We start from the raw sequence: 27435 nt of genomic DNA, 5'->3' as shown, positions 1-27435 counted from the left end.
TTCGTCTAAAACAAAGTTTATTAATCATTTTAGTCCTTAAACATTTTTAGTTATACACTGCCAAAATAAGAATACATTGTTTTGTATATGGCTATTTCTCTGAGTAGTCTGTAATTTTGAGGACTTTTTTCTTTCTTTCTTTCTTTATTTATTTTTAAAAGTCTGGAGGAAATTCTTTAATTTTTTTTTTTTAAAGATTTTATTTATTTATTTATACAAGCACTGGGTACAGTCAGAAGTGCGGGAGGGTGAGAGAATTCACCAGAGTCAGAGGGGAGAGCAGAGCAGGCAGAATGACGAAGTACACTGCTGAGGGGAGCAGCGGGCGGCAGGAGAGGTCTGCGCACCATGTGGGACCCTCGCCTGGCGGCCGGGCATCGAACTGGCGCTGCAGAGGCTGCAGGCAGCTTTGCAACCCAGCGCTCAACCGCTGCGCCACCAGGGAGGCCCAATTTTGAGGACGTTTTAATAGTCCACAATACCTAGCAAAGTGCCTGACCTAGAGCAGTTCCATAAATTAGGAGTATAAGCAAGTTAATAGAAATAAGTATAGAAAACTTTATCCTCTGGGATTCAAATTTATTGCTTGGACTTAGGAAAAAGGAGTAATTAGAACTTTCAACTTTTGGACTGAGTCTAAACCTGTGACTGTTCTGATGTTTCCCTGCCATGGGTGTTTATGTTATGAACTAAACTGAAAAAAGGGTAGTCAGATCAAATATGGTTCCCTTTTGTATATGGTGGTATCTGGAACTTTTAATAATTAGTAAGCACCTACTTGTAGTCAAACCCAGCTTTAAGCAGCTGATAGACAAATAACTGAATATTGTTTTTCTCTAGGGGTCTGATGTAGAGATGGTGAATTCTGAACATGGTACAGCCAGTGACATCTATGAGCCTACCCCAGAATGTTCAACTTTAGAGCAAGGAGAACTACAAGTACTGCAGTTAGAGCAGGGAGGTAAGATGTTTTAAAAGTCTGATTTATTTAATTTTTTAACAGGATGTGTGAGTGCCATTATGACTCTTGCCTTCATTAGCTAGGTAGGCCTGCAGGACCCAGTGGGACCAACTGGCCCAAGAGTTTACTTGCAACTTTAGTATATACTTGAGCCTCAGATAGTTTTTTGATACTAGATGTGTAACTAGTAACTAAATATTGATTATGTCTAAGGATAAACAAAGTTATTAATTCATCATAAGGGATTTATTAAACTTTTCTCTAGTTATTACATTTCAGAGTGCTTTGATTAGAGATGGTAAATGGTATTTACTGTATTGCATGTATATTATATATACTAACTGTGGAATTTGATGCCCACATAACTATATAGAGAAATATGACACTCAAATAATTTATGGTATACTTTCACCTTCATATTTAAATTACTTCTTAAACTTAAAAAAATTACATAAAATATAGAAGAATGTTTACTCAGGAGAATGAAGAGGATATGTGAAGGCTAGAAATGTAATAAATAACACTTGTTAATCTTTGTTTTCAATGTGTGTTAACTATTCTCATTTGAACAGCACTTCTCATCTTTCATGGGTCAGAGATCTCTTTGAAAATATAAAAGCTATGGATGGTCTGTCCTAAAAAAATGCATATCTCACATATGTTAAAAAAAAAAAATTTCATACTTTCTGAGGAACGTTGACCTGTCTCCATATTCACCTGTTGAGCTGTCTTATCTCCAAAATAATACTCTCTTCAGGGGCTAATAACAAACAAAACTGGTGTTTCCCTCCACCCCAGCCTATTATTTTGGAGAAGTTACATGAGAAAAATCTCATTTATGCTAGAAAAAAATTGATGAACAAGAAACTTTTTAATTTTTTTTTTAAAATACAGACATTTATTTCAACAAAAGATAATTAGGATTTAGCTATAATTTTTACAGGGTAAAGTTTTATTTTTATTTATTTTTTAAAATCAATTTTTTTATTTATATATTTTACATTTGTGTATTCCCCATAAAATCCCCACCACCAATTTATCTGTGTACCATCACCATAATCCCTTATGCTCTTCTCTCCCCTGTTTTGCTCCCTTTTTCACCCCCTCCCTTGCCAAATGTGTCTGATTTATGGTTTCCTGCTGATCTTTTTAGAATTATTATTTTTGTCCTGATCCCTTATTTGATTCCCCTATATCCCTCCTATAAGTGAAACCATCTGATATTTTTCTTAGCAAGAAACTTTTTAAATTGCCTATTACTTTTTTTCCTGAAGATATCTGCTGTATTCATTTGGTATATGTTTTTGTGTATGATTTTTACATAAATTTATATGTTGGTTGTAACTCTTAATATTTTTAATTTCTGTTAACATAGCCATTTTTATTAATAAAATAGTATAAACTCTTATTTACACATTTTTTCCCTTGAGGAATTTCTTACAAAATAATACATACTATCGTGACATTACCTTGTTTTTCTGTATATGTTTTTTGAGTCCTTGTTTTTTATACTCTATTTTTTATTGTAAAGAATTTATCATATGAATCCTTAGTTTTGATCCTTATGTTAACCAGGCATTGACAGTCATCATTTTTTTTTTTTTAAAGGTTTATTTATTTATTTATGCATACAAGAACTAGTATGTAGGCCAAAGGTGTAGGGAGTGAGAGGATTCACCAGAGACAGGGTGGGGAGCAGAACAGGTGGATCTAGTGAAATACACTAGAGGGGAGCAGCGGGTGAGACAGGAGAGGTCTGCTGCGCCCTATGGGCAGCTCCATGGTTGCCAGGGATCGAACTCATGCTGCAGAAGCTGTGGATAGCTTCACAGTGCTGTGCTTAACCTCTTGCGGCACTAGGGAGGCGCATCAGTCATCTTTTAGGACTAGTGAGTAAATTTGAAGAATTCAGGAAATGTGCTATCATGTGTCTGAGAACTGATTATTCCTAGTAATAGGTATTTAGAAACACCTGGGATAAAGTGTTCTGGTATTATTAGGTAGAGATTATGTTTGCATTGAAATTGTATTTTATGTACCTAGATTATATATGTATAGACTACCTAAAGTCAATACAGTATAATTGATTTGATCTTTGCTTGATATTAGAGAGCAGCCAAAGTAACACAGTGTTAATGGGAGAGACTGCTTATCCAGCACTGGAGGAAATGAAGTCAACACTTGAGGTAAACTTGTGTTTTGTTGTTCTTTGGATATATGATATCCTTTGATATAATTGGATAAATAGCATTCCTTCTAGATCAAAGCTTCCATTTCTAGTTGTGCATTCTGTTCTTATTTGAATTTTAAATAACTTGTATCGAAAATTTCAGGGTTTCACAGATTGATCAGTTTTAAGATTAAAGTTAACTTCTACTTTCTTAAACTTTTTTTTTTTTAAGATTTATTTATTTATTTATACACGTACTGGGTACAGTCAGAAGCACGGGAGGTTGAGAGGATTCACCAGAGCCAGAGTAGGGAGCAGAACAGGCAGACTGACGAAATACACTGATGAGGGGAGCAGCGGGTGGCAGGAGAGATCTGCGTGCCATGTGGGACCCTCACCCAGTGGCTGGGGATCAAACCAGTGCTGCAGAGGCTGCAGGCAGCTTTGCAACCCAGCGCTCAACCGCTGTGCCACTGGGGAGGCCCTACTTTCTTACACTCTTGACAGAGATGTCTTAATTTAGAAAAGTATTATCTTGATAATGTGTTAAAGACTTACTCATGTAACCTCTAATACAGTTTCTTTTGGAAATAGGCTACATTCTTGAATTACATTGAGAAATTAAGCTCTTCATTATGTAAAATATGAATTGTTACTTTTTAAATTTCAGGATAAACTATACTTCTAGATAGGAAGAAGATTGTTATATGGCATAGCAGTTGAAATTTTACTACATACATAACTAGAAAAATTTAATCTATCTTTTATGAGCTTCCTGATAACAAAGAAACCCATGGAACTAGTAGGAAGTGAATCCTTACCTTTCTGTGGTCATTGGGTGATAGAGGTCAGTTCTGAGCTTCTACAGCCCATGAAGACAAGTAGGCAGCAGTTTGGTGTAACTCTGATAGAGTTGCCAAGGGGTGTTTGATGTTTTCAAAGTAACATGAGCTTACTTTTTTTTTTTTTTTTTTTGGTGGAACCCTCGCAGGCAGCCAGGGAACAAACTGGTGCTGCAGCCCAGCGTTCAACCACTGCGCCACCATGGGAGGCCCAGCTTACTATTTTTTTTAAATTAATTTTTTTTAAAGATGTATTTATTTATACAAGAACTGGGGTACAGGCCAGAGGTGTGGGGGTGAGAAGATTCACCAGAGACAGAGTGGGGAGCAGAACAGGCTAATCTATTGAAATACACTGCTGAGGGAAGCAGTGGGCATGACAGGAGAGGTCTGCTGCACTATGTGGGACCAGCTCCCTGCCCAGGAATCAAACGCAGTGGCTGGCCATAGCTTTACAGCTGAAACTTTAACCCCTACACCACCAGAGAGGCCCACATGAGCTTACTATTAAGTAATCCTTCCCTACTGGAAAGGTCTCATATCTTTTATTTCATGCTCAAATTACCACACTGCTTAAATACCGTTATATACTTTGAACTACATAGAAAATGTAAGACTCTTAAATAATTATTGAATTTACTGTCTGTAAACTTACAATTTCTCAGGGAGAGGAAGAGATGATCCCTGAAGACAATGTCTATTTTGGAACTGTCAGTGATGATTCTGATATTGTTACCCTTGAACCACCTAAGTTAGAAGAAGTTGGAAGTCAAGAAGACACTATAATTGTTAAAGAAGCACAGAGTACCGAAGACTTTAACATGGGCTCTTCCTCTAGCAGCCAGTATACATTTTGTCAGCCAGAAACTGGTAAGAACTTCATAAAGGAATATATTGATAGATACTTAAGGATTCCTATGGCCATATGATATGTAATGGCTTATTTTATAAGTAAATTTAAAATTTTGAGTGTGTTTGAGTAAAATGCAAGAAAAATTTTAAATACAATCTGTTCTATCTCGTGTCTCCTAGACTCAGTAATCCTTTGCTAAAACAATAAGTACCGTATCTTATCTTAAGTAAAAAACAAAAATATAGCTTCAAAGGAGATTTGTTATGTCATACACACTACAAAATACATTTGACATTTTTTAAATCTTTAAAGGTGGGAGATTGAGTCATTATACCAAAAAATAGAATGTTAAGATTTTCAGGTATAATGATACACATATAGAAATAGTGAAAGAAACTTCTTATTAAAGTTTTATCAGATTCATTTAATTACTAGTCATGCAACATTCCACATTTATGGAGTGTTACCATGTACAAAAGCCTATTCAAGGAGTTGGCACAACAGCAGTATTCCAAAAGCCTAATTTTTGGCTCTTTAATTTTAGAATATGAAAATATGCTTATTCCAAGACACTTTCTTAATGTGATTAAAGTCTATTATTTAGAATTATTTGGAGGTTATTATGTATTACTGAGTTTATCCTCTTAGAGAATTCCTTGCCTCAGTTTTAAGGATGTACATAATATCTTTCAAAGTGATACAAGTATTTAGAAACAAGTTATGGGAATATATTAAGAAACAATCCTATAATTAAACCACAATTATTAAACCCACAATTATAACTTGAAGTTGAATTTGTAGGACACGCATTGTTGGAACATTACTGGTGATTCCATGAATTTTCAAATTTGATGCAAAAGCAAGTAACATGCAGCATATTTCAGACCATTTTTTTAGACCTCACCATTCTTTAATATTTACATTTGTCATAGTAAGACCATGGAATTTCTTATTCCAGTTTAAGCTAATAAAATGTCAAGAAGAGAATTTTAGCCGTTTCATTTAATGATGTATTACAGTTCATTTAGTATGTCCATAGTTTGTCTATAAACAAGAGCTTGAAAACACCTTCAAACACTATCATACTCGTATTTGGCATTCTTTGCTTTAGAGGGAAATTTCAACCTTGGACTGAATAGTATCCATAGAACATTTATTTACAGGACTAATATAATTAATTTTAGAATCCCTTTTGGTCATCCCATTTTATTTAAATTTAGGATTTGTGCTTTATTTAGTAGTCATTTGTCTTTCTCTGACCCTTTTCCCCCTTTTAAAAAGAATATTTATGGGACAGAAAGGGTAGGCATATTGAGGCCAAAGTATCTCAGAAAGGTCCAAGCAGTTATTTAAGAAATTAGTGATATATACACTGTTCATTTTCTTTGGGACCTTGGACACTTAGGAGCACATTATTCACACCTTGGAGCACATTATCCCAATTTATTAAATCTCCTTTCTGAATTAAGACTTACTGGGGCATAGGTGTTGAAGTTTATTATATATCTAACCCACAGTTAAGAGGAATTTTTTATTAGGTGTACTTTTATCCATTACAGCCTTCCCTCCACCTCCAAAAGGAATTATTCCAATAAAGATAATGTTAAAAAAGTAATTAAAAATAACATTTGGAACTATATTGAGCATACTCTATATAAATTAATTACCCAGCGTTCTTGTTCTCTTTCCCTTACTCCACATTTTCCTTGGTCTGTTAATTTCTTGCTATCTATAGTTATTTTGTTTTTCCCTTTCTCTTTCCATCTTTATTAGATTTCAACGTCAGTTTTTCTTCTTTGATTCTTGAGGCTTTTCTTTTGTTGATTTAAGAACCTTCCCCACTTCCTCCGTATGACCCTCTCAACCTGCAAGAAAGCAAAGTTGGTAGTTGAAGCTTGTATTTATGTGTGTGTATATATATATATATTTAAAAAATGGCATGATTGTTACATTTTGATAGAGAACAGATAAAATGTTGTGATAATTTAAAAAAGTACTTCCAATTCTCTTTTTACTTTTTATTCTTTACAGTAAAGCTTTATACATCTTTTTTCCCCCCTGTTTATTTATAAAAGAAAGGTGGTGGGAGAAGCTGTGGAAGATTCCTGAATGCATAAGGGGATGGGATGATCAGCTGAAACACCATGTTCCTAGCCAACTCGCTTTCCAAGGTGGTGTGACTAAATCTGGTCAGCTTTTTTAGAGCTGAGTGTGCCTAGTCACATTTACTATTTATTAAGTGCTTTAAAATCTGTTGTCATCTGCAGTACTCTAAACAGGTGTTCAAAATTGGTTTTGTAATAAAGCTGGCTAAGCTTTTGCATGCCTTTGCATTGCTTGCATCTTTGTCTGTGGGCCAAATTAAGCTTTAAAAGTTTAAAATCAAAATACTTCAGCTATCATGTATGGGTTAAAAAAGATGGAAGCCTTAGATAAGGATGTGAATTTATTAATATGGGTTAGGCTGATTTGTTTAGATTATGTAGCGAAGACAGTGTATTACTGTAGAATTGAAAATTTTTGAAAGGAATTTTGATAAATGGTTTGTTTTATATTTTACCCATCTTAACACTATCAGAAAATCTGAATTATTCTAATCATGATCATGAATGTCTTTATATTGTGTAATGCTTTGTTTAAGTCTTCCTTTCTTTTTCTTTGTCCAAGAAATGTAACCTCACAGCTGAGGCAATGGCATCTTGGAAAAACTAGTGATCAAGAGTAACCAGATAAACATGATGAGCATAAGGGTCATGATCAAAAGACCTCTCTCAGTGATATCAGATCATTAAATCTTAGGAATATTCATTATTCATTCATTCAGTAGTACCTTCTGTCTTTGTTGTGTGAAAGTTCCCTGAATCCTTCATGATCCATCTATAAACAGTACTGCCTAACTAGTTTTCTTTTGGCATGATTATCATGTCTTCTGAGGAATTGTTTTGCTTTTTTTGAAGCATGAATGTTACTTGTTTTGGCACTCACTGTCAAATTCAAGTTCATATTTTGTCCTTAATTATAGTGCTTCCTCCCCCCATCCCTTTTCTAACTGGTCTTGGAAATTATTACTGGGTCATCTAATCATTGTCAAAGTATTGTTTATTGATAAATGGAACAGTGTTAAGAAATTATGTATTTGAAGAAACTGAGGGTAATTTTTTTCCCGTGGATATGTTTCCAGGACTTGAGATTTCTTGTGGCATTTCCCTCCTCCCCCATTTTGTTGTTCTTTACTATTCTTTTCATGAAGGAGCAGCACCAGACTAGTCTTTAATATTGAAGATAGCTGTTGTGTCACTTCCTCATGCTGACATATTTACTAGAGGGTAAAATTAATAACCTTCTAGTAAGAGTGGCAGTCGAAGGGAAGGACTCATCTGACTTCTGGAAACCTGTGTTAAACTATAGTGCTCTGAACATTGATCAGGGACTCATAGGCTGGAAATGAAACGAGGAACTAGTAGATACAACCAAGAAAACTTTTGTTAGCTACTGTACTTGGAAAGTCTCAGGAACTGCTTGTATATTTCTCTGTGTTCCTTAAATAGTTAAGCATAAATTACTTACAGCTCTAATCACAAGATAATTCAACAGGATGTGAGAATGATTGTTTTTAATGGTTCAAATTACAAGGAGATTTTAAATAAAAACCAGCTAGACCCTTAAAGGCATAGAATGTAATTAATGGATTCTTATGTCTCACAGTTGAAAGAAATCTTTTGTTTTGGCTTTATGTTGATAAACTTAAAACCTTGAGTTTTTGTTTGTTTTTTGACTATTGTATGAAATGGCATGTCAGAATGGCATTGATTATTCTAAATCATACTGGGAAAGCGCTTCTCTAATAAAATTTTTAATATTTATCCACCTTTTTTTTTTTTCAAAATAGTATTTGCATCTCAGCCCAGTGATGATGAATCAAGTAGTGATGAAACCAGTCATCAGCCCAGTCCTGCTTTTAGACGGCGCCGTCCTAAGAAGAAGACGGCTTCTAGTTCAGAATCTGAAGACCGGTCACTTGAACAAGAAATGGAACCATCTAAAGAGTTACATAAGCGCCCATTTGGTAGTGGTCTCAATAAGTGTGTTATACTTGCGTTGGTAATTGCAATCAGCATGGGATTTGGACATTTTTATGGTAAGTTTTTGAAAATTTGTTTATATCTAAATTGATGCTATAGTGTAGCAGCACTTAACTAAGAGTTACGAATTCTGGGATCTCTTTTCAGTATCATTCTTAAATACATGATCTTGGAAAGCTCACAATCTGAGCTTCAGTTTTCTCTTCAAAAAATGGAGATAGTGTTGTCTCACAAAGCTGTTTTTTAAATTAGGCAGTAGTTATTTAAGAAATATTAGGATTATTGGGCCTCCCCAGTGGCGCAGCGGTTGAGCGCTGGGCTGCGAAGCTGCCCGCAGCCTCAGCGGCACTGGTTCAATCCCCGGCTGCTCCCCGCCCACCGGAGGAGGATCCCACATGGCGAGCAGACCTCTCCTGCCGCCCGCTGCTCCCCTCAGCAGTGTACTTCGGTCCTTCTGCCTGCTCTGCTCCCCACTCTGGCTCTGGTGAATTCTCTCACCCTCCCGCGCTTCTGCCTGTACCCAGTGGTTGTATAAATAAATAAATAAATCTTAAAAAAAAAGATTAAAAAAAAAAAGAAATATTAGGATTATTAGCATTTTTTTTGTTTTTAAAGAAAAATATTTGGAAGATAATAATTGGAGATGCTCATCGCAAGGCAAATCATTTAATTTAGAATTAAATCAAACTAGCTTTCACTATGAAGAAGATTATTTAAATGAAGTTATTAAATTTATTAGGATTATTTAGAACTCACTTGTGAATTAGTTACATTTGAGATGTCACAACTGGTGCTCAGTATTTGTACCTTCGTGTTTCATGCAAGCATTTTGTGACATTTGCTGTTACTTCTGTGCTTTATGTGAATTGAGAATTCATTTGTTTTATAATTTTGCCTTATACTTTGCTCACTTTTACACTTGTCAGTATTTATATGTTAATTATCTCACTAGTGCGGTTTTTTAAAGGTTTAACTATTGAGTCTTATTTAAGGCATATGTTTGTACAAAAACTGGATTATTTGAAAACAATATTCACATTCTTTACCTCCATTAGAATTAAAAACACTTAAAAATATCTTTGATCTTGTCAATGTCACACATTTCAGTTGACCTTATATTAACTACTTTTAGGTTTTTTGCCTACGTAATCCACAATTTAATTTCCTGAATATTTCTGTTTCACTGTCTGCCAACAATGCGTTCCTTATGCAAAGAATGAAAGGTTGTACGTACCCTATGTTGATATGTGTAAAAGATACGTTTTTCAACGTAGTGCCAAGTTAGGATAATCTTGTTGAATACATCGTATTGAATACAATTTATTGAAATACAGTAAGATGTTTCCTATATTTAAATTTATAGTAGTAGAAATAAGTTTTTAGACTTCTGGTGGATATCTGCTTGAATTTATGTTGTAATGAGATTTTGCTTGAAATACACATTTAACATTGTTTATTATCTAGCTAGAGCAAGTGTTACCAATATTTTTTTTTTTTTTGAGCATGAATTTTTCCTCTACAGGTAAACATGGAGGTAACAAGAGAAAAGGTTTTATCTTAAAATTTTTTTCTTATTTAAAAAAAGTGGATAATGATTTAATACTAATCTGAATTGCATTAAAACCTCACCAATTGCATTACCTTTATGTATTTTGTAGAAAGATCATTTAGACACCTTTCAAAATTGAGGAATTATTTCCCATCACTTGGGATTTTAAATACTTGTAAAATTTACTTTAATAATTATATGAAATGGGCCTCCCTGCTGGCGCAGCAGTTGAGCGCTGGGTTGCAAAGCTGCCCTCAGCCTCTGTAGCGCCGGTTCAATCCCCGGCCACTGGGTCCCACATGGCTCGCAGACCTCTCCTGCCGCCCGCTGCTCCCCTCAGCAGTGTATTTCGTCAGTCTGCCTGTTCTGTTCCCCGCTCTGGCTCTGGTGAATTTTCTCACCCTCCTGTGCTTCTGACTGTACCCAGTGCTTGTATAAATAAATAAATCTTAAAAAAAAAATTATATGAAACATTTCTCTTTACTTTCTCATATTTTCAGAAATAAAACCTGAGTAATATAAAGTAAGTCTATGTAATAATGACATTGCATCAGTGAACATTTAAAAACCCAAATGACCACTAGCTTTTTAAGGTCACTATTTAAAGGATGTACACTTTTTTTTTTTAAAATTCTGGCACTATCCCAGGATTTAAAGAGCTCTTCTGAGTTGATGCCAGAACAAGTTTGGATTCCTCATGCATTGTGAAGTTATTGTACTCTATGATCTATAATTTGCTTTATAATCCTTTAACAAAGTGAAGCACTCAGAGCATTAACCAATGCTGGCTCCATATAAATTTGGATTGTCTGATGTATCTTTGAAGAGAAAACTGGTAAAAGTAGGCGATGGCAATTTGGCATTGCTTCAGTTTCTGAAAATGCTTACTACAAAAGTTAAAAAAAATTTGTGTATGAAGCACCTATCTTTTTTTTTCTTCCCTTATAAACTATTCATATTCAATTTTTTTAAAGATTGATTTATTTATGCATACATGAGCTGGGGTGCAGGCCAGAGGCGCAAGGGGTGAGAGGATTCCCCAGGGACAGAGTGGGGAACAGAACAGGTAGATCCACTGAAATACACTGCTGAGGGGAGCAGTGAGCGAGACAGGAAAGGATTGCTGTGCCATGTGGGTCAGCTCCCTGACCAGGGATGGAACTCGTGCTGCAGTGGCTGCTAGTAGCTTCATAGTGCTGTGATTTAACCTTTGCACCTCCGTGGAGGCCCCTAAACTATCAGTATTCTAAATCATCAGTGGAGTTCGGTTTCAGTTTTCTCATGGACTTGGTTTAAGTATTGATAGGTAGTAGCTATGCTCTTCAGACAGTATAACAGAATATAACTCGATGCTACTTTGTGTATCACAGATATGAATTATATGTGAAAGACTATACTGGAGGGGGTAGGAATTGAGTTGAGTCTCTATTATATTTAGGCTAAGTGGGTGGAAAGTGGAACTTTCCTGCAGTGGAGGACCTGATAACCTGAAAGTAAACACACTGGTTTTAGAAACAGTGAGAGAACTGACAGGATGATAGCTAAATAGATATTTAGGAATAATGGAGTAAAGGCTAGAATATGGGGTCCTGTCATATTATAAAACATCTTGGAATCTGGATAGAAGTTTGATTTTATAGAGTGACCTAACAGCAGTATTTTTAGAAGAAAAGTACAAAAGGTAAGTGGTTTGGGAAAAAGTAGAATGTCAGGTAAGGAGTTTTGTAATCCAGATATTAAATGATCAGGATCTTGACAATTATAGAGAAGTTTGGTGAAATAAGGGACGATGAAATAATAATGGAAAACAGAGCTTTGAACCTGGATAATTAAGATATTGGTGGTTTATTTTTTTCATTCCACTGCTTTAATTTTGGAGTTGGGGTTTTTATTGGGGAAGAAATTTTCTTGATGATGAAGATGGTGAGTACAATTTGTGTTTTACCCAGTTTTATTTTACAGTGGTTTAGGGCAGATGTTGAAGTTTGGATTTTTTTCCACAGAGATACTTCCAACAGGCAGCTTTATGTATTAGGTAGAAACTCTGGTGAGATTGGGACTTTATCCATAAAAGAGAAGTAAAAATCAAAATCAACAAGTATCTATAAACCAGAGACACAATGGTGGGGGGAGGGAGAGGAGGGAGTAGGATGAAAAAAAGGGGGGATGGGAATTGTATGGGACTATAACCATGACGAAATGCATATGTTGTGCAAAAATGAAAAATGATGTAAAAAATATATAAAATTAAAAAAAATGGAAGTCTTAACAGTAGTGATAGCAATAACTGATAGTTAAGGGTTAATGAGATAGAGCCAGATTTGTAGACATGACAAAGATTTTTTTCTTGGGTGATTAACACTTTTATAGTTAGACAGCTAACGAGAGGAAGGAAAAAAAAAAAACAAAAACATACAAGACAACCCAGCAGTTAGTCAGATTGCAAAAGACCATATTAAGTTAGTCATCAAACATATGATGTAATAATCAGTGATTTCAGATTGGAACAGTTTTAATTTAGGTTATTTTATGTTATGCAAAATAATTCACCCTATTGGCATTTTGAAAGAAAAATGAAAAGGTTTCTTGTATTTTGGGAACTACAGATTAACTTTATTTCCACATTGGAAAAAAAAGTGAATATTTTTAGTAATACTCAGACAAGTTTTCCATACTTTCATAAACCAAACTTTAGCGACAGAAATTGAATCCTAACAATGTCACTGGTAACAATTCTGTAATTTGGTAAAAATTTCTCTTCAGTGGTTTTCAAGAAGTACCAAACAAATTAAAAATTATTTTAATAATGAAAGAAGAAATAGTAAGCTATCATTGCATCCTTTCAGAATTCTGTGAGGTCTTTTATAATGGTATGACATTTAATAGATGTAATACTAAGATTGTGAGATGTGTTTTGCTTTATTTTTGATTTAAGTGTTTTCTTCCCCTCACACATGTGGCATGTAGCAGCATGTGAACAGCATGTCTTGGCAAATTAACATTTCGATTTTTATGGTGAAAATATAGAGAATCCTAGTTGGTTTATGATTCCTTTTACTTTTGGGAAAGGGATGGTGGTACTCCAGTATAGTCCTTATCATTATAGAATTCTTAAAATTTTTGACTTTAAGAATGGTGGGTGTTCATTATTAGCCAGTTGTTTTCTTCACTGTACCTTTTGGACTTTTGTTAATACGGTGAGGAAAAAATGGGTGTTTTCATTTTTCCTTACTAATTTATAGGCTGGGAATGGATTTTTTTCCTTCATCTGTCAAAGGGGGGAAATGAAACTTTATGTGCCTCAAAGATCCCTCAAAATCAACATAGCCGAGTGTCTTCAATATAGTAAGACAAAAATATTTAATCTTTTTTTTTTTTTTTTTTTTTTTGGTTAAGGTGATAAGAGCTGGCTTGTTTTAATCAAAAGGACAATGAATTGCTGGACTGTACCTGGGTGTGTGAAAAATAAAAAGCATTAACTTGCTTGACCTGATTTATATTACATTAACATCCAGTCACTACCATTTGATGAATGACACCATGAGAATTTACTTATTCTTTTTTTAATCAGAATTTTCATAGAACTATGAAATGCCGATACTTTGAAGAAAATGATCTTATCTAGATTAAGAATTAAATATATGCAGAACAAATATTTTGCTGTACTTTAAATGTTGGTAATCATAATGTTTATTATATACTCCTAATAAGAATTTTCACTTTTAGGCACAATGCAGATTCAGAAGCGTCAACAGTTAGTCAGGAAGATACATGAAGATGAATTGAATGATGTGAAGGATTATCTTTCCCAATGTCAACAGGAACAAGAGTCACTTATAGATTATAAGGTATGTACTACTAACAAATTTTATAAAAATAATTGTATTTAGATACAAGTATAGTACACATTGGTGAATCAGTAATATTGGTGATTGTTGATTGAGTAGTTAACCTCTAGTCACTATAGTGAGGGCATCACATACAGTTTTCTTCACATGAGATCTCTGTGTATTTCATTTTATAGATGGGAAAGGTTAAAGACAAAAAAAAAGTGACTTACCCAAGGTTAACAAATGGCAGGACTGTATTCCATTTATCTGACTCTCAAGATATTATTCCTAATCATTATATTGTAACTAACATTTTAAATTGACATTATTATATCTAAAGCATTTACACATATATAATGACATTATTATATATAAAACATTAACATTTACAGAATTGAGTAAAACATTTTTAGTCATGAAAAAGTTTGTAGCATCTAGAGTATTCCCTTGATGAAGGAAAACAATCAGTCCTTTTTCTCTGACTTCTTGTTAGTTTTCATAGTAGCGTGTTATTTTCCCCACCTAAAAATCAATTATTCCAGCAGGACTGTGTTGCCCATTTTGTGCACTTATGAGGACCAGCAAAATGGGTGGTGTCTTGTCTGTTTTTTTCCTAGGAAGGGTGTAGGGATTGTAGTAGATAAACTAAAGTAAAAAAGATGAACTCATGCAATTTGCAGCAACATGGATGGAGCTGGAAGGGATCATGCTCAACGAAATAAGCCAGAAGGAAAGAGAAAAATACTGATGGTCTCACTCATAGCAGGAATTTGGAAAACCTGAATAAGGGACCAGGAAAAAGACTAATTATAATAAAGTACAAATCAAAATCAACAAGCAGCTATAAACCAGAGAGACATTATGGTGGGGGAGGGAGTGGGAATTATATGGGGACTATAACCAAGATGAAAATGCATACATTGGGCCTTCCTGGTGGCACAGCGGTTGAGCACTGGGTTGTGAAGCTGCCTGCAGCCTCTGCAGCAGTGGTTCCATCCCTGGCTGCTCCCCAGCCACCAGAGGAGGGTCCCACATGGCGCGCAGACCTCTCCTGCCGCCCACTGCTCCCCTCAGCAATGTACTTCGGTCCTTCTGCCTGCTCTGCTCCCTGCTCTGGCTCTGGTGAATTCTCTCACCCTCCCGTGCTTCTGACTGTACCCAGTACTTGTATAAATCAATCAATCAAAAAAAAATCTTAAAAAAAAAAAGAAAAAGAAAAAAAAAGAAAATGCATACATTGTGCAAAAATGAAAAATGATGTAAAAATATATAAAATTAAAAGAATTATAATAATAAAAGAAAAAAAAGTAAACAGCCCCCTTTTTCCAAGTTCCTTTATACTTAATTTGTGCATGTAACCCTTAGAGCATTATGGTTTCTTTGAAGACAGAATCCTTGACACGAAAATTATCTTTCAAGGTGGGATTGCTGAAGTTGATTGTAAATGTAATTTTCCTACCTTGATTAGAGAATTTTATAAAACATGTAGCTGCTTTTTTTTTTCACTTCCATAGGTGTCTGGTTCTATTGAATGATGTTGGCTTAGCTGTTTTTTCCTTCACTTCGATGGTTCTATTGGGTGATGTTGACTTTTAGGAAACTTGGCCCACATAGATCTTTGCTGAGTCAGTTCTTCCAGATATCTTGGCTCCAGTTGTTTAATGTGGTTTGGATCTTAGACCTACCCAGGATCTGCTTACTAGGCTTACTTCAAGATTGCCCTAATCTTGAAGTACCTCTAGAGTACAATAGTGACTACATTACTGGATGTGGAATGTTGTACCTTTCTAGTTATTCTGTGGCTCCCTATGCTTGTTCATTTAGAGATACTGCTGCATCATCCTGTTCTATTCCTTATTCACATCTGTTGGATAGAAGATTAACTACTCAATAGGGAGAGTCAAATAACTTAAATAAAATTTAAAATTTTAAGTTTTCTGCAAATGAATAAATTGGATTGTGAATAACCCATTTCAGAGAGTTTTCAAGTAGAAAAAACACTGTCATCCTTTTAAAGGAGTTATTACTTGTGTAAGTCAGACTTTTTTGGTTTAATTCAAATGTGAGAACTATGTGATAAATAAAGAAAAATATAAGTATCATTTTGCTGATTTTAACATAAGATAGTTTGACTGACTGAATAATGCTAGTAGTCAATAAATTGGAAGAAAAATTGGATCATTTAAAGCTCCTTGAACTGTAACAAAATTCTCTAAACCTGGTTCAACATGATTTCTCTAGATCAGGGATGCTGGCTTAAGATTTACATTACTGACCTGTGACTAAGCAGGTGCCTCATTTACTTTCTCCTTTTCCTAATAAACCTGTCCTTTTAAAATGTAAAAAAACAAACAAACCAAAAAAAAAACCACCTGGTTACAGTCTTTTCATAAGGTAACTTGAAATTGGATAAAATAGTCATGTTACCACAATTTTGTCTGTCCTTTATAGTGCTGGTAGAACTTGTGTGACTTACCTGAAATTATTTAGATACGTTAATTTGCATAAGACTAAGATCTTTCAAATAGGGCTAAAATTACTCAAAATGTTTTCTTTAAAGTATACAGATATGAATTGTATACTACCAACTGTTTCTGTGTATTTGTATATAAACATGTATTTATAAATGTTATAAATGTTATAAACTTTATAACAGAATTTTTTGATGCCTGAAATCGTCTCTAGCTTTAATTTTACTTTTTATAAAATGTGATCTCTCTTTCCCAAGGATCAGAAAAGCTCATAGTCCTGCCTAAATTCTCTCTAGGAAGCCTTCTCAGAAGAGATTGGAGTTGTTAGTGAAAATATAGAAGATCCATTTCCCTTTCTCCTAATTTATATATATGGGTTTGGAAACCAATAAAGATTTCATGCTTATTGGAAACACTAATCAGAAGTACTCCATCTGTATTTTTAAAATCTTGATTAGGGATAAACTGAATTTTAATTAATTTTTTCCTATCCTGAAATTTTCCCAGCTGCGATGTTCTTATTTTGATGTAGGTCTCTGCTGTGTATTTTATTCCCTGTGAAAACTCGTATTTTCCAGTTTTTATATATTATTACACAATGGATGGTCTCTGTCAAAACAGACACTGAAAATTTATGGAATATTTGTTATATCTTAAAGATTTAAATTCAACTTTTAAAGAGCTTGACATTTTTCTTTTCTCTAAATATATTTAGTCATTAAAGGAAAACCTTGCAAAGTGTTGGACCCTTACTGAAGCAGAAAAGCTGTCCTTTGAAACTCAGAGAAACAACCTTGATACAGAAAATCAGTATTTAAGGATATCTCTGGAAAAGGAAGAAAAAGCCTTATCTTCATTACAAGAAGAGCTAAGGAAACTAAGAGAACAGATTGCGATTTTGGAAGATAAAGGGACAAGTACTGAGTTAGTTACAGAAAATCAGAAACTTAAGCAGCATTTGGAAGAAGAAAAGCTGAAAACACACAGTTTCCTTAATCAAAGGGAGACTCTACTGGCAGAAGCAAAGATGCTGAGGAGGGAATTGGAGAGAGAACGGCTAATCACCATGGCTTTAAGAGTAGAACTCCAGCAGTTAAGCTCTAGCCAGTCTTATGGCAACACAGACTCTTCCAATATATTGACCGAGAAAAAGGAAATAGAAACCTTACGAGAACGACTCACTGAGCTGGAGAGGAAGCTAAACTTTGAACAGCAGCGTTCTGATTTGTGGGAAAGACTGTATATTGAGGCAAAAGATCAAAATGGAAAAAAAGAAACTGATGGGAAAAAAAAAGGCAGCAGAGGAAACCACAGGGCTAAAAATAAGTCAAAGGAAACATTTTTGGGCTCAGTTAAGGAAACGTTTGATGCCATGAAAAATTCTACCAAGGAGTTTGTGAGGCACCATAAAGAAAAAATTAAACAGGCTAAAGAAGCTGTGAAAGAAAATCTGAAAAAGTTCTCAGATTCAGTTAAATCCACTTTTAGGCATTTCAAAGACACCACTAAGAATATCTTTGATGAAAAGGGCAACAAAAGATTTGGTGCTACAAAAGAAGAATCAGCTAAAAAACCAACAGTTTTTAGTGAATATTTACATCCACAGTATAAGGCACGTGCACAAAATCAGAATAGTAGAGGCCCTACTGTGCAAAGAGAGGGGAGGAAAGAAAAAACTCACTTTGAAGAATTTGGAAAAAATACAAATTCGCAGAAATGCAGTGCTAAGCATGAATGTAATGAAAATTCATTCAGAAAGACTTGTTCTGGTGTATTTGAATGTGCTCGACAGGAATCCATCAACGCTTTTAATGTTAAAATGTTGAGTCCTGTAGGGATAAATGAATTTAGACAATTAGTTGAAAGGTATTTATTAGACAAACTGGATAATTTTCATCATTGGAAGGAACTCAATCAATTCATCGATAAGTTTTTCCTAAATGGTATCTTTATACATGATCAGAAGCTCTTCACTGACTTTGTTAATGATGTTAAAGATTATCTTAAAGACATGAAGGAATATCAAGTAGATAATGATGGAGTGTTTGAGAAGTTGGATGGATATATATATAGACACTTCTTTGGTCACACTTTTTCCCCTCCATATGGACCCAGGTCGGTTTATATAGCACCATGTTATAATAGTTTTTAACATTTATTGATTGGTTAGCATTCTTATCATTTGATACATTTCTTGGAATGTTACTGTTTGTAAAGGACATACTTTATTGCCACTGAGAATTTAGAATAAATTGAAAGATACAATTTTTAGTAGCTATTACAAACTGAAAATTTCATATAACCAATTTGACTTGAGAAAAATGGCTTTATTTCTATCTTAAAATAGTTAAGGATATGTAAATCTTACTTTAATCTTTTTTGTTATATTTTATATGAAAACATAATCACCTTAAATGAAATTATTTTCCATTAATTTTTATTTACTCACCTTAGGAAGCTAAGAATAAATGACATAGATTTCACTCTGAAATTAAAAGCTTTTATATATTACAATTTGGATGTCCCACTTTTGTCTGTTGTACTTACCAACTAAATTATACATTTATTACAGAATATGGATTAAGGTAGAGGAAAGATCAGAGGGGCAAACTTAGCAAGTTCTAGTGTGTGCTTTATATATTATTTCTAAAAATAACTGTATCTGCTGCTCATCAGCTTTATATTCTGTAATAGGAAACTTGCCTAGTCTTTAAATGTCAACTTTATTTTTTACCTTTGAGATATTTTTACACCTTTTTGAATAAATGTAATGTGTCTATAAAATAATGAGACTGATTTTGGTGTCTTTAGTCATTAACAAGTATCTAGTGCTTAAAATGAGCAAAGCACTGTGAGGCTGCTCTCAGGAAACAAATGGAACATTCTTGCTGTCAAGCAGCTCACAAGCTGTTGGAGAGTTAGGTAAATATAGGTAATGGAATGGAGGAATGGAGGTATTGAGGTATATAGTATAGGTGGTTTCAGTCTATTTGGAAATCTTTGGGAGACTTCATGAGTGGAATAGCCAGTGAATGGTACCTTTTAAAACTTGATATTAAAGGAGAAATGAGAATATTCCAAGCAGATGGGGTATGACATTCCACTCAAAGAGAACTTTATTCCATTTAAAAGGAACTTGGAGATGTGTATATCTGCCACTTTTAAGGAGGCTGGGTATTGTTAGGGTATGAATAGAAGAAAAGATTCACTTCATGAAGGATTTCGCTTTATGCAAAAGGACTTGGATTTTTTGTTTTTTTGTTTTTTTTTGCATTTTCAGTAATTGTAAGTAGCCTGGAGAATTGGTTAGAAAGGGTGAGGCTAGAAGCTAGTTTTTTAAACAACACAGATAGGAGCTGATGATAGCTGAAGTATGATAGGTGTGGAAGGAAGAAACATTTGAACAACAGCAAAATTGGTGGTATTTCTTGTGAAAGAAATAGAAAGTAACAGCGATTTCTAGATTTCTGAGCTGAGTCGCTAGTTGGATAGTGAGGTCACCAAGACAGGGAATACCAGGTTTTGGGGAAGGGGAATTGGCAATAAGAATTGTGCATGGAGGTACCTATTGACAGTTAAGGGAGAGAGGATTAGTTGGCCATTAGTGCTGTGGCTGTTTCTAGCCAAGACTGTGCATAGGTGAGCGTAGATAATCAAGGCTGAGGTGTTGATCAGACTGCTGGGGAGCACCATGATCTAAGGAGTTGCAGTGAAGAATGCTGAGAATGACAAGACCAGAGAGGTGAGACCAGAGAGTGGTGTGAAAATCTAGAGCATCTCTTATGAAAAAGTAAAAGTACTATTTAAATGTGTCAAATCTTAAAAGAACTGGGGATGTTTCTTTGCTTGGGTGGTCATGGCCATGGATGGCATTATGGACTGCTTCAGTGAAGGGATGACATACCTAATCACAGAGATCAGGGAAGCAGTAAATATAGCCATTGTTTATGAACCTTAGGTGTAAGAAGTAGAAGGGAGTGGATGGGACAGAAGCATTATATTTGTAAGAGATGTGTTCAAATTCCTGCAGAGGGAGGAAGCTAATGCGGGAGGGGTTGACTTGTATAGGAAAGGAGGAAAATAATGGAAACACATCTCATTATTTTATTGTCACATTTCTATTCTTCATCTGTTGAGTGTTTCCTTTTCGCCAGTAAAGTTTTATATTAGTTGTTTTTTTTAATTCTCTAGGAATAAAGTATGATACGCAATCTTTTTGGTATGATTATACTAGCATTATACTTGAGATTAATTTAACATCTTTTTTGGTGTTTAGAAATAGCTTAATGGAGAAAAACATTAATATTGTTTTTTGTTTAAATAAATTTAACTCTAACATAGATGAAAAATGTGTTTACTGCTTTCAGTCGACCAGATAAAAAGCAACGTATGGTAAATATTGAAAACTCCAGGCATCGAAAACAAGAGCAGAAGCACCCTCAGCCACAGCCTTATAAAAGGGAAGGTAAATGGCATAAATATGGTCGCACTAATGGAAGACACATGGCAAATCTTGAAATAGAATTGGGGCAGTTACCTTTTGATCCTAAATATTGACCATCATAATTAAGTTAAATTAGAAAACTGTAACAGAAACATGTTTTGTACAATGTTTCGTGTTGAAACTAAGATGAAATGATCAAGATAACAATGTCTTTTTATCATTTTTAAGTATCAGTTTGATGACTTCATACAGAAGCATCAAAAGAAAGCTTACTAACCCGCATTTTTCTGTAGTTTAGCTTTGCTGAATTTTCTTTTTTGCACTGGAAATACTCAACTGTAGTTTTATTAGGAAGCTAGGCATGCATCGGATTTTGTGCATGAAATGAGACTTCCTTCCAGTGTGAGCTTAAAACAAGCTCAAATCATACATGACAAAGTGTAAATTAACACTGATACTTTAAATTTGCAGTAGAGCTTGAAAAAAATACATTGTGATGGGATTTCATCTTTAACATTTTATAATCTTACACTTGCTTCTTGTCTTTTTGTGGGTTCAAGAGCCCGTTGACTTGTGAAGAGTTTGCTGCCTTCTTATGAGCTTGCTGACTTGTTCTCTTGTGAAATTTCTTGCACATCTGAATTTTGTGGAAGAAACAATAAAACTACACCATGAGGAAAACTAAAGGTGTTTATTTAAAATCTGGCCTTGTTTTAATATGCGGTTTTATATTTTGTGATTTTTCCCCCCATACATTTCCTCAGTAGTGATATTCAGTAAAGCACTGCTAGTTCCATAAATCTACGTTTACTAGCATAGTTAAGCAGCATCTGAAAATATCTACCCGAGAAATATGTTTCTCTATGAAAGATCTAAACACAGTTCAGAATTTCATCATCTTCTGTTGAGTTTCCTTTTTGGCGACTTCCGTTCATAGACATATATGTGACTTCCAGTTCGTCCCTCTGGCAAATGAGTATGGAAGAAAACAGCAGTTCTCTCATAGTTGTTGGAAATTAGGAAAGCACTTATTTCCTATAAGTAAATAAAAGTTTAAGTAAATAAAGACTACATTTTGCTGAGTACTAGTTCAAAAATTTTAGAATGGTCAGTATTCTGATTGCTCCTCTACAACTTTTTTTTTTAAAGATTGATTTATTTATGCATACAAGAGCTGGGGTACAGGCCAGAGGTGCAGGAGGTGAGAGGATTCACCAGAGACAGAGTGGGGAACAGAACAGGCAGAGTGACTGAAATACACTGCTGAAGGGAATAGTGGGCAAGTCAGGAGAGGTCTGCTGCGCCATGTGGGTAGCTCCCTGGCCGGGGATCGAACTCATGCTGCAGAGGCTGCGGATAGCTTTGTAGGTTGCGTCTTAACCCCTTGCACCACCAGGGAGGCCCTACAACTTTTTTTTATGATGCAGTTTCTTAAAGAATTAACTTCTAGTAAGTAACATATATACCTTGATTGTTACAGAACCAGGGCTGATTTATGACTGGGGAATAAAATGAATTACAAAATACACGGGTTAAAAGGAACTATAAACATGTTTGTTTGTCTGTTTACCTGAATGGTCACCAAACCTGAGTGGAAATTAAAATACTGAATTTTCCCCTTTTTCATGTTTTCTTACCTCCTCCAAAACGCTGAAGATGAGCAAGTGAGTAGGCAATGTAGAATCATTGCGAAACTCCTTATATAGCCAGTTTAAGGGATTTAAATAAAATATATCTGCTTCATCAAGATAATGACTTTTTCCAGTCAGGTCTGGGGGACACTCAAGGAACCTCATTGGAAGCGGGTTGTGCACATGGCTAGGAAAAGAAAGTTACCATTATAATTACAAGATGTTTAAAAAAAAATGAGTTTCCACATTTAAGACATAGCATGTTCATGTAACAACATGTGAAATCTGAATCGAACCTGGGTTCCAATTAAGGTGAGGAAGCAAGCCTTAATGCGGTTTTCTCAAAGCTGAATGTTGATTTCTCACACTGATAATGTGTGCAACTGCAGCAGCATAATCTACAAGTCTCAAACTAAAACATGAAACTTCATTTCAAACTGGGAAGTAGGTCAGCAGCTTGGATGGGAGTCAGTATCCGCTAATATTATTAGTATGCTATTCCAGGAATGTAAGGTGCCTTTGGGACCAGGTAAGTAACTTGTACATAAGAGTAGTTCTTCATAGTTTTACTTGGCAAGACAGAAAACTGGTCATGAACCAGATAGGAGTTTTGCGCTCTCCCCTTCTCTGCTCTGAAAGGGGATGGATCACACTCAGCAAGTTTTTTTTGTGTGGTGGTGGATTTTATATATTTATATACAATTTAGTAATAGAGAGCAACATGCTGACTGACTAATTGCAAAATAAGTAATGGTTTTATAATGGCATCAAAAGACTACGGTATATGTAAAAAAAAATGTATTGATGAATCATGACAACTTAAGGCAGTTAGTTGGGCCATGCAAAAAAGCCAGTTTACAGCTTTGCCCTGGGAAAAATTAAACCTCGTTTTAGAAATAAGTATGTGAGAGAGGTTTACTTTATCTATGACATGCATCCAAAGTAAATTTATACAAGACCTAATACTAAATGACTTATTTTGACAGTACAGGTTTTTCAAAGAAACACTTGAGAAAAAACTGCCAGTTTTATATTACAAAGTAGGGATGGGAGTTTTTCTCTCTTGTGCACTTAAAAAAACAATCTAAGATGAGAATTTGGTGAACTATACGAAGCCTAAGCCATCAACACTACAATAATGTATGGAAATTATCTTGGTAGTTCTAGAATCCCTCTTCTCTGTAGTGTTATCAATAATGTGAGCATCGAGAGAGGACTGTCCTCAGTCTTAGTTTTTTAATATAGTAGGGGATCGTCATATTGAAGGGACACCTTAGGTCTTTTTTTTTTTTTTTAGAGGCATGTTTTATTTTATTATTTATTTATTTGTTTGTTTGTTTTTGTTTATACATGCACTGGGTACAGTCAGAAGCGCAGGAGGGTGAGAGAATTCACCAGAGCCAGAGCGGGGAGCAGAGCAGGCAGAAGGACCGAAGTACACTGCTGAGGGGAGCAGCGGGCGGCAGGAGGAGTCTGCGCGCCATGTGGGACCCTCCTCTGGTGGCTGGGGAGCAGCCGGGGATCGAACTGGCACCGCAGAGGCCGCGGGCAGCTTCGCAACCCAGCGCTCAGCCACCGGGGAGGCCCGACACCTTAGGTCTTACATGTAGCCTGTGGCTTTTGCTAGGCAATCCCAATTATGAAAATTGGATTTTAATGATTGGTGTTAATGATTTAGTTAAGTATTCCAAAAGTGTTAAATCACTTTAAAAATCACCTTTGATATTAAGTTGACTGAATGTGCACATGGAAAATTTTCAGGTGGTTTAAAGCCAGATTAAGTTAAATAAATATAGAATTTTTTTAACTAAAAGATTTTTGTTTTGTCCTATATGGTTGTTGGGCAATTAGTAACTATTCAGTTTCCTGAAATATAATACACAGAGCCAAATGGATGTCTTTTTAAATGCTGTCGATGGTTAAGACAGTTTTAGTGTTTTATATTTGTGAGAAACATTTAATTCAATATTAGGATATCATCTAATTGAATTTCCTATTTTTATAGGTGTGACAGCTGATGTTCAAAGAGATTAAAAAGACTGGTTTAGTACCAGGGCAACAGTCCAGTAGTAAATTTGGACTAGAATCCAGTGTTTCAAGATTAATTCAATATTATAAAATAAAAGGTGTATTGCAAAGATCCATAGTAAAGATCAGTGATAATGCTTTCTTTTCTAAGTAGAATACCATCAAATATCTATAACATTTTATAACACAAATAATTTAAATGTAAGTTGCTGAATTAAAAAAATATTAAGGGTTATTTAAAAGTAGCATGATTTTCATTGGCATAGTTCAAATGGTTTTAAAATTCATCAGTGAATAAATATGAATTGGCTTTTCAAGTTTTTTATACTCGATCAGTGATCATTTAATTTAAATCTAGGAATCTGAGGGGAATTTAAAAATAGTTTTGTTTTCTCAATAATGTATATAGAAGATAGCTTTTATTACCTATAATAAGGAGTAGAGTGGCAGGGCATCATTATAAATACTGAAGCTGAAGATTTATTGGGGTTGTTGTAACAGAGTTCTTGAATATGAGTCATGACATCAAGGGTACCTCGTTGATGAACTAAACCAGTGTAGACGGCAAGAAGCATATTTGACAAAAACAGGAAACTTAGAGCTGGTTTCTTCCACGTTTTCAGGTGGTTTAGTGAGTACCCTATATGAAGATAAACATGTTGACGCCTAATATTGGCAATTTTGTCAATAGCTAAGAGAATATTAACTATAAATATTTGTGATTTTTTTCATGGAAGTAGCACAAGCTGTCAGGGACAAGCAAATAACAGATTATAATTTCTGTGATCATTATCATTGTCTATTGTTTATAGGTCTTGCCCTTTTTCTAGAAAAAGGAATGGAGGTAGTGGAGAGATTGTGGCTAGAGAGGTAACCCAAGAGACTCAAGTTTGAAGTCTAGCTCTGGCACAAGTGGCTTTACATTGCTAAGCATTAGTTTCCCCATTTGGAAATCATATAGCAGCACCTTTCCAAACATTAGAAAAATGTATGTCCAGTGCCTGTCTTGGTTTATGTAGTTGCTAAATAAATAGGCCTATTATTCCATTAACTTATCTCCTCTCTCCAAACCATTGGTAATGGATATTTCAGTGTGTGCAAAAAATTCTCAGTAATTTTGAACAAAGTATAACTCAGTGTCCTCTTAAAAAATACAGCATTGGATTCCTGGGAGAATTTCACTCATCAATATGAGTAATGGCGGGGATGTCTTTTTTTTGGAAGGAGTTATGTCCTTTTATTCCTTTCACTATAGTTTTGTAAAATTTGGAGGTGATGAACTATTTTCTTTTTCAATTTGTAGAAGTAATTTTTGTGTGTGGCAAAACCCAAAATACCCCTCCTCCATTTCACCCCCAAGTTGGACAGGGTAAATGGAAAGTCTTTGCCCTCCTTCCATAGTCTTACTACCCAGCAAGATCCAGTGCTTTAAGATCTGTTGAAAACACCACAAAAGAACAGACTCTTCCACTGAAAATGAATAAGCTTGTTTCATACTCATGTGCATTGCCTCCACAGAACTAGGTAATAGTATTTTTGGAATCTGGGTATCTAGGATCCAATCTATGGCCTACCTGAAATTTCAACACCAGTTCCCACTGGGGACAAGCCTCTGTTTTCTATGACCATTACCTAGCTGACTACCTATAGCTGCCTTAGCTTGGTTGAACTAAAAGTAACTGAATGTAAATAAAATGAATATTGAGCTGTTGCAATTTAATTATTCTAACAGAAAGTTGGCCTAAGAAGAATTGTTTCAAAGAAAAATAGGAATAACTTGACATTCACCTGAATCATACATAGTATTCAACACTAACTAAAGGCATTCAATTCTCAACTTATAATTGTTAGCAATGGTTAATGCCTTTTCTTGTATACCTAAATATTTATTGGCTATGGTGCATTTACAGGTTTTCTCTTACTGTATTAATTGCCTTGAAGATTATAAAATGGACCGAATATAATGTTTTCATCCTGTTGTTAAAAATCAAATTTGGACAAAAAAAAAATCTTTTTTTTTTTTTTTTTTTTTAAATAGAGGCATGTTTTATTTATTTATTTATTTGCTTGTTTGTTTGTTTTGTTTATACATGCACTGGGTACAGTCAGAAGCGCGGGAGGGTGAGAGAATTCACCAGAGCCAGAGTGGGGAGCAGAGCAGGCAGAAGGACCGAAGTACACTGCTGAGGGGAGCAGCGGGCGGCAGGAGAGGTCTGCACGCCATGTGGGACCCTCCTCCGGTGGCCGGGGAGCAGCCGGGGATCGTACCGGCGCCGCAGAGGCCTCGGGCAGCTTCGCAACCCAGCACTCAACCGCTGCGCCACCGGGGAGGCCCAAAAAAAAAATCTTATTCAATTTTGTTCCTCTGAATATTTTAGATGACATACCTACAGTCCATTCCATTCAGTAGTTGGAATATTATTCATCATACCTGAAATAGCTGTGAATAAATATTCTGACAAGTGTGATGAAAATGCAGGTCAAGAAAAGGAAGACTATTTTAAACAAAAACATCTAAATTTATAATTTGTGAAATTGTAAAATGAGGACGTTATTATAAAGGATGAGAACTAC

At 35.0% G+C, this 27435-nt stretch overlaps 2 protein-coding genes across 10 annotated transcripts in view; one reads left to right on the top strand and one right to left on the bottom strand.

Moving 5' to 3' along the window:
• CCPG1 (cell cycle progression 1) overlaps positions 1–24952 on the top strand; it is a 46287-nt gene extending 21335 nt beyond the window's left edge. Inside the window, exons 3-11 of one of the 4 annotated variants that reach the window (XR_008554316.1) lie at positions 841–961; positions 3071–3147; positions 4639–4843; positions 8716–8964; positions 14184–14305; positions 17474–18873; positions 21126–21223; positions 21763–21889; positions 24839–24952. Coding sequence is in view for 3 of the 4 variants with exons in the window: in XM_037502523.2 (XP_037358420.1) it covers positions 841–961; positions 3071–3147; positions 4639–4843; positions 8716–8964; positions 14184–14305; positions 17474–18873; positions 21126–21315 (2364 nt within the window). In the remaining variant the exon portion in view is untranslated. Of the gene's footprint in view, positions 1–840; positions 962–3070; positions 3148–4638; positions 4844–8715; positions 8965–14183; positions 14306–17473; positions 18874–21125; positions 22286–24838 lie in introns of those variants that run through there. The other 3 variants (XM_054701663.1, XM_037502523.2, XM_037502522.2) reach the window with 3 other exon arrangements.
• The window catches only part of PIGB (phosphatidylinositol glycan anchor biosynthesis class B), a 29669-nt gene continuing 24108 nt past the window's right edge, over positions 21875–27435 (bottom strand). For all 6 annotated transcript variants that reach the window (XM_037502524.1, XM_037502527.2, XM_054701666.1 and 3 more), the window contains 3 exons: positions 25288–25501; positions 22840–23020; positions 21875–22237 (listed from right to left, as the gene is read on the bottom strand). In XM_037502524.1, the coding sequence (XP_037358421.1) occupies positions 22097–22237; positions 22840–23020; positions 25288–25501 (536 nt within the window). In that variant the 3' untranslated portion in view covers positions 21875–22096. The remainder of the gene's footprint in view (positions 22238–22839; positions 23021–25287; positions 25502–27435) is intronic.

The sequence above is a fragment of the Talpa occidentalis genome, unplaced genomic scaffold (genome assembly GCF_014898055.3).
Source record: "Talpa occidentalis isolate TD23 unplaced genomic scaffold, MPIMG_talOcc4v2.1 talOcc4.11, whole genome shotgun sequence".
In the NCBI taxonomy this organism is placed as follows: Eukaryota; Metazoa; Chordata; class Mammalia; order Eulipotyphla; family Talpidae; genus Talpa; species Talpa occidentalis.
This window is presented reverse-complemented; position numbering and strand designations above follow the sequence as displayed.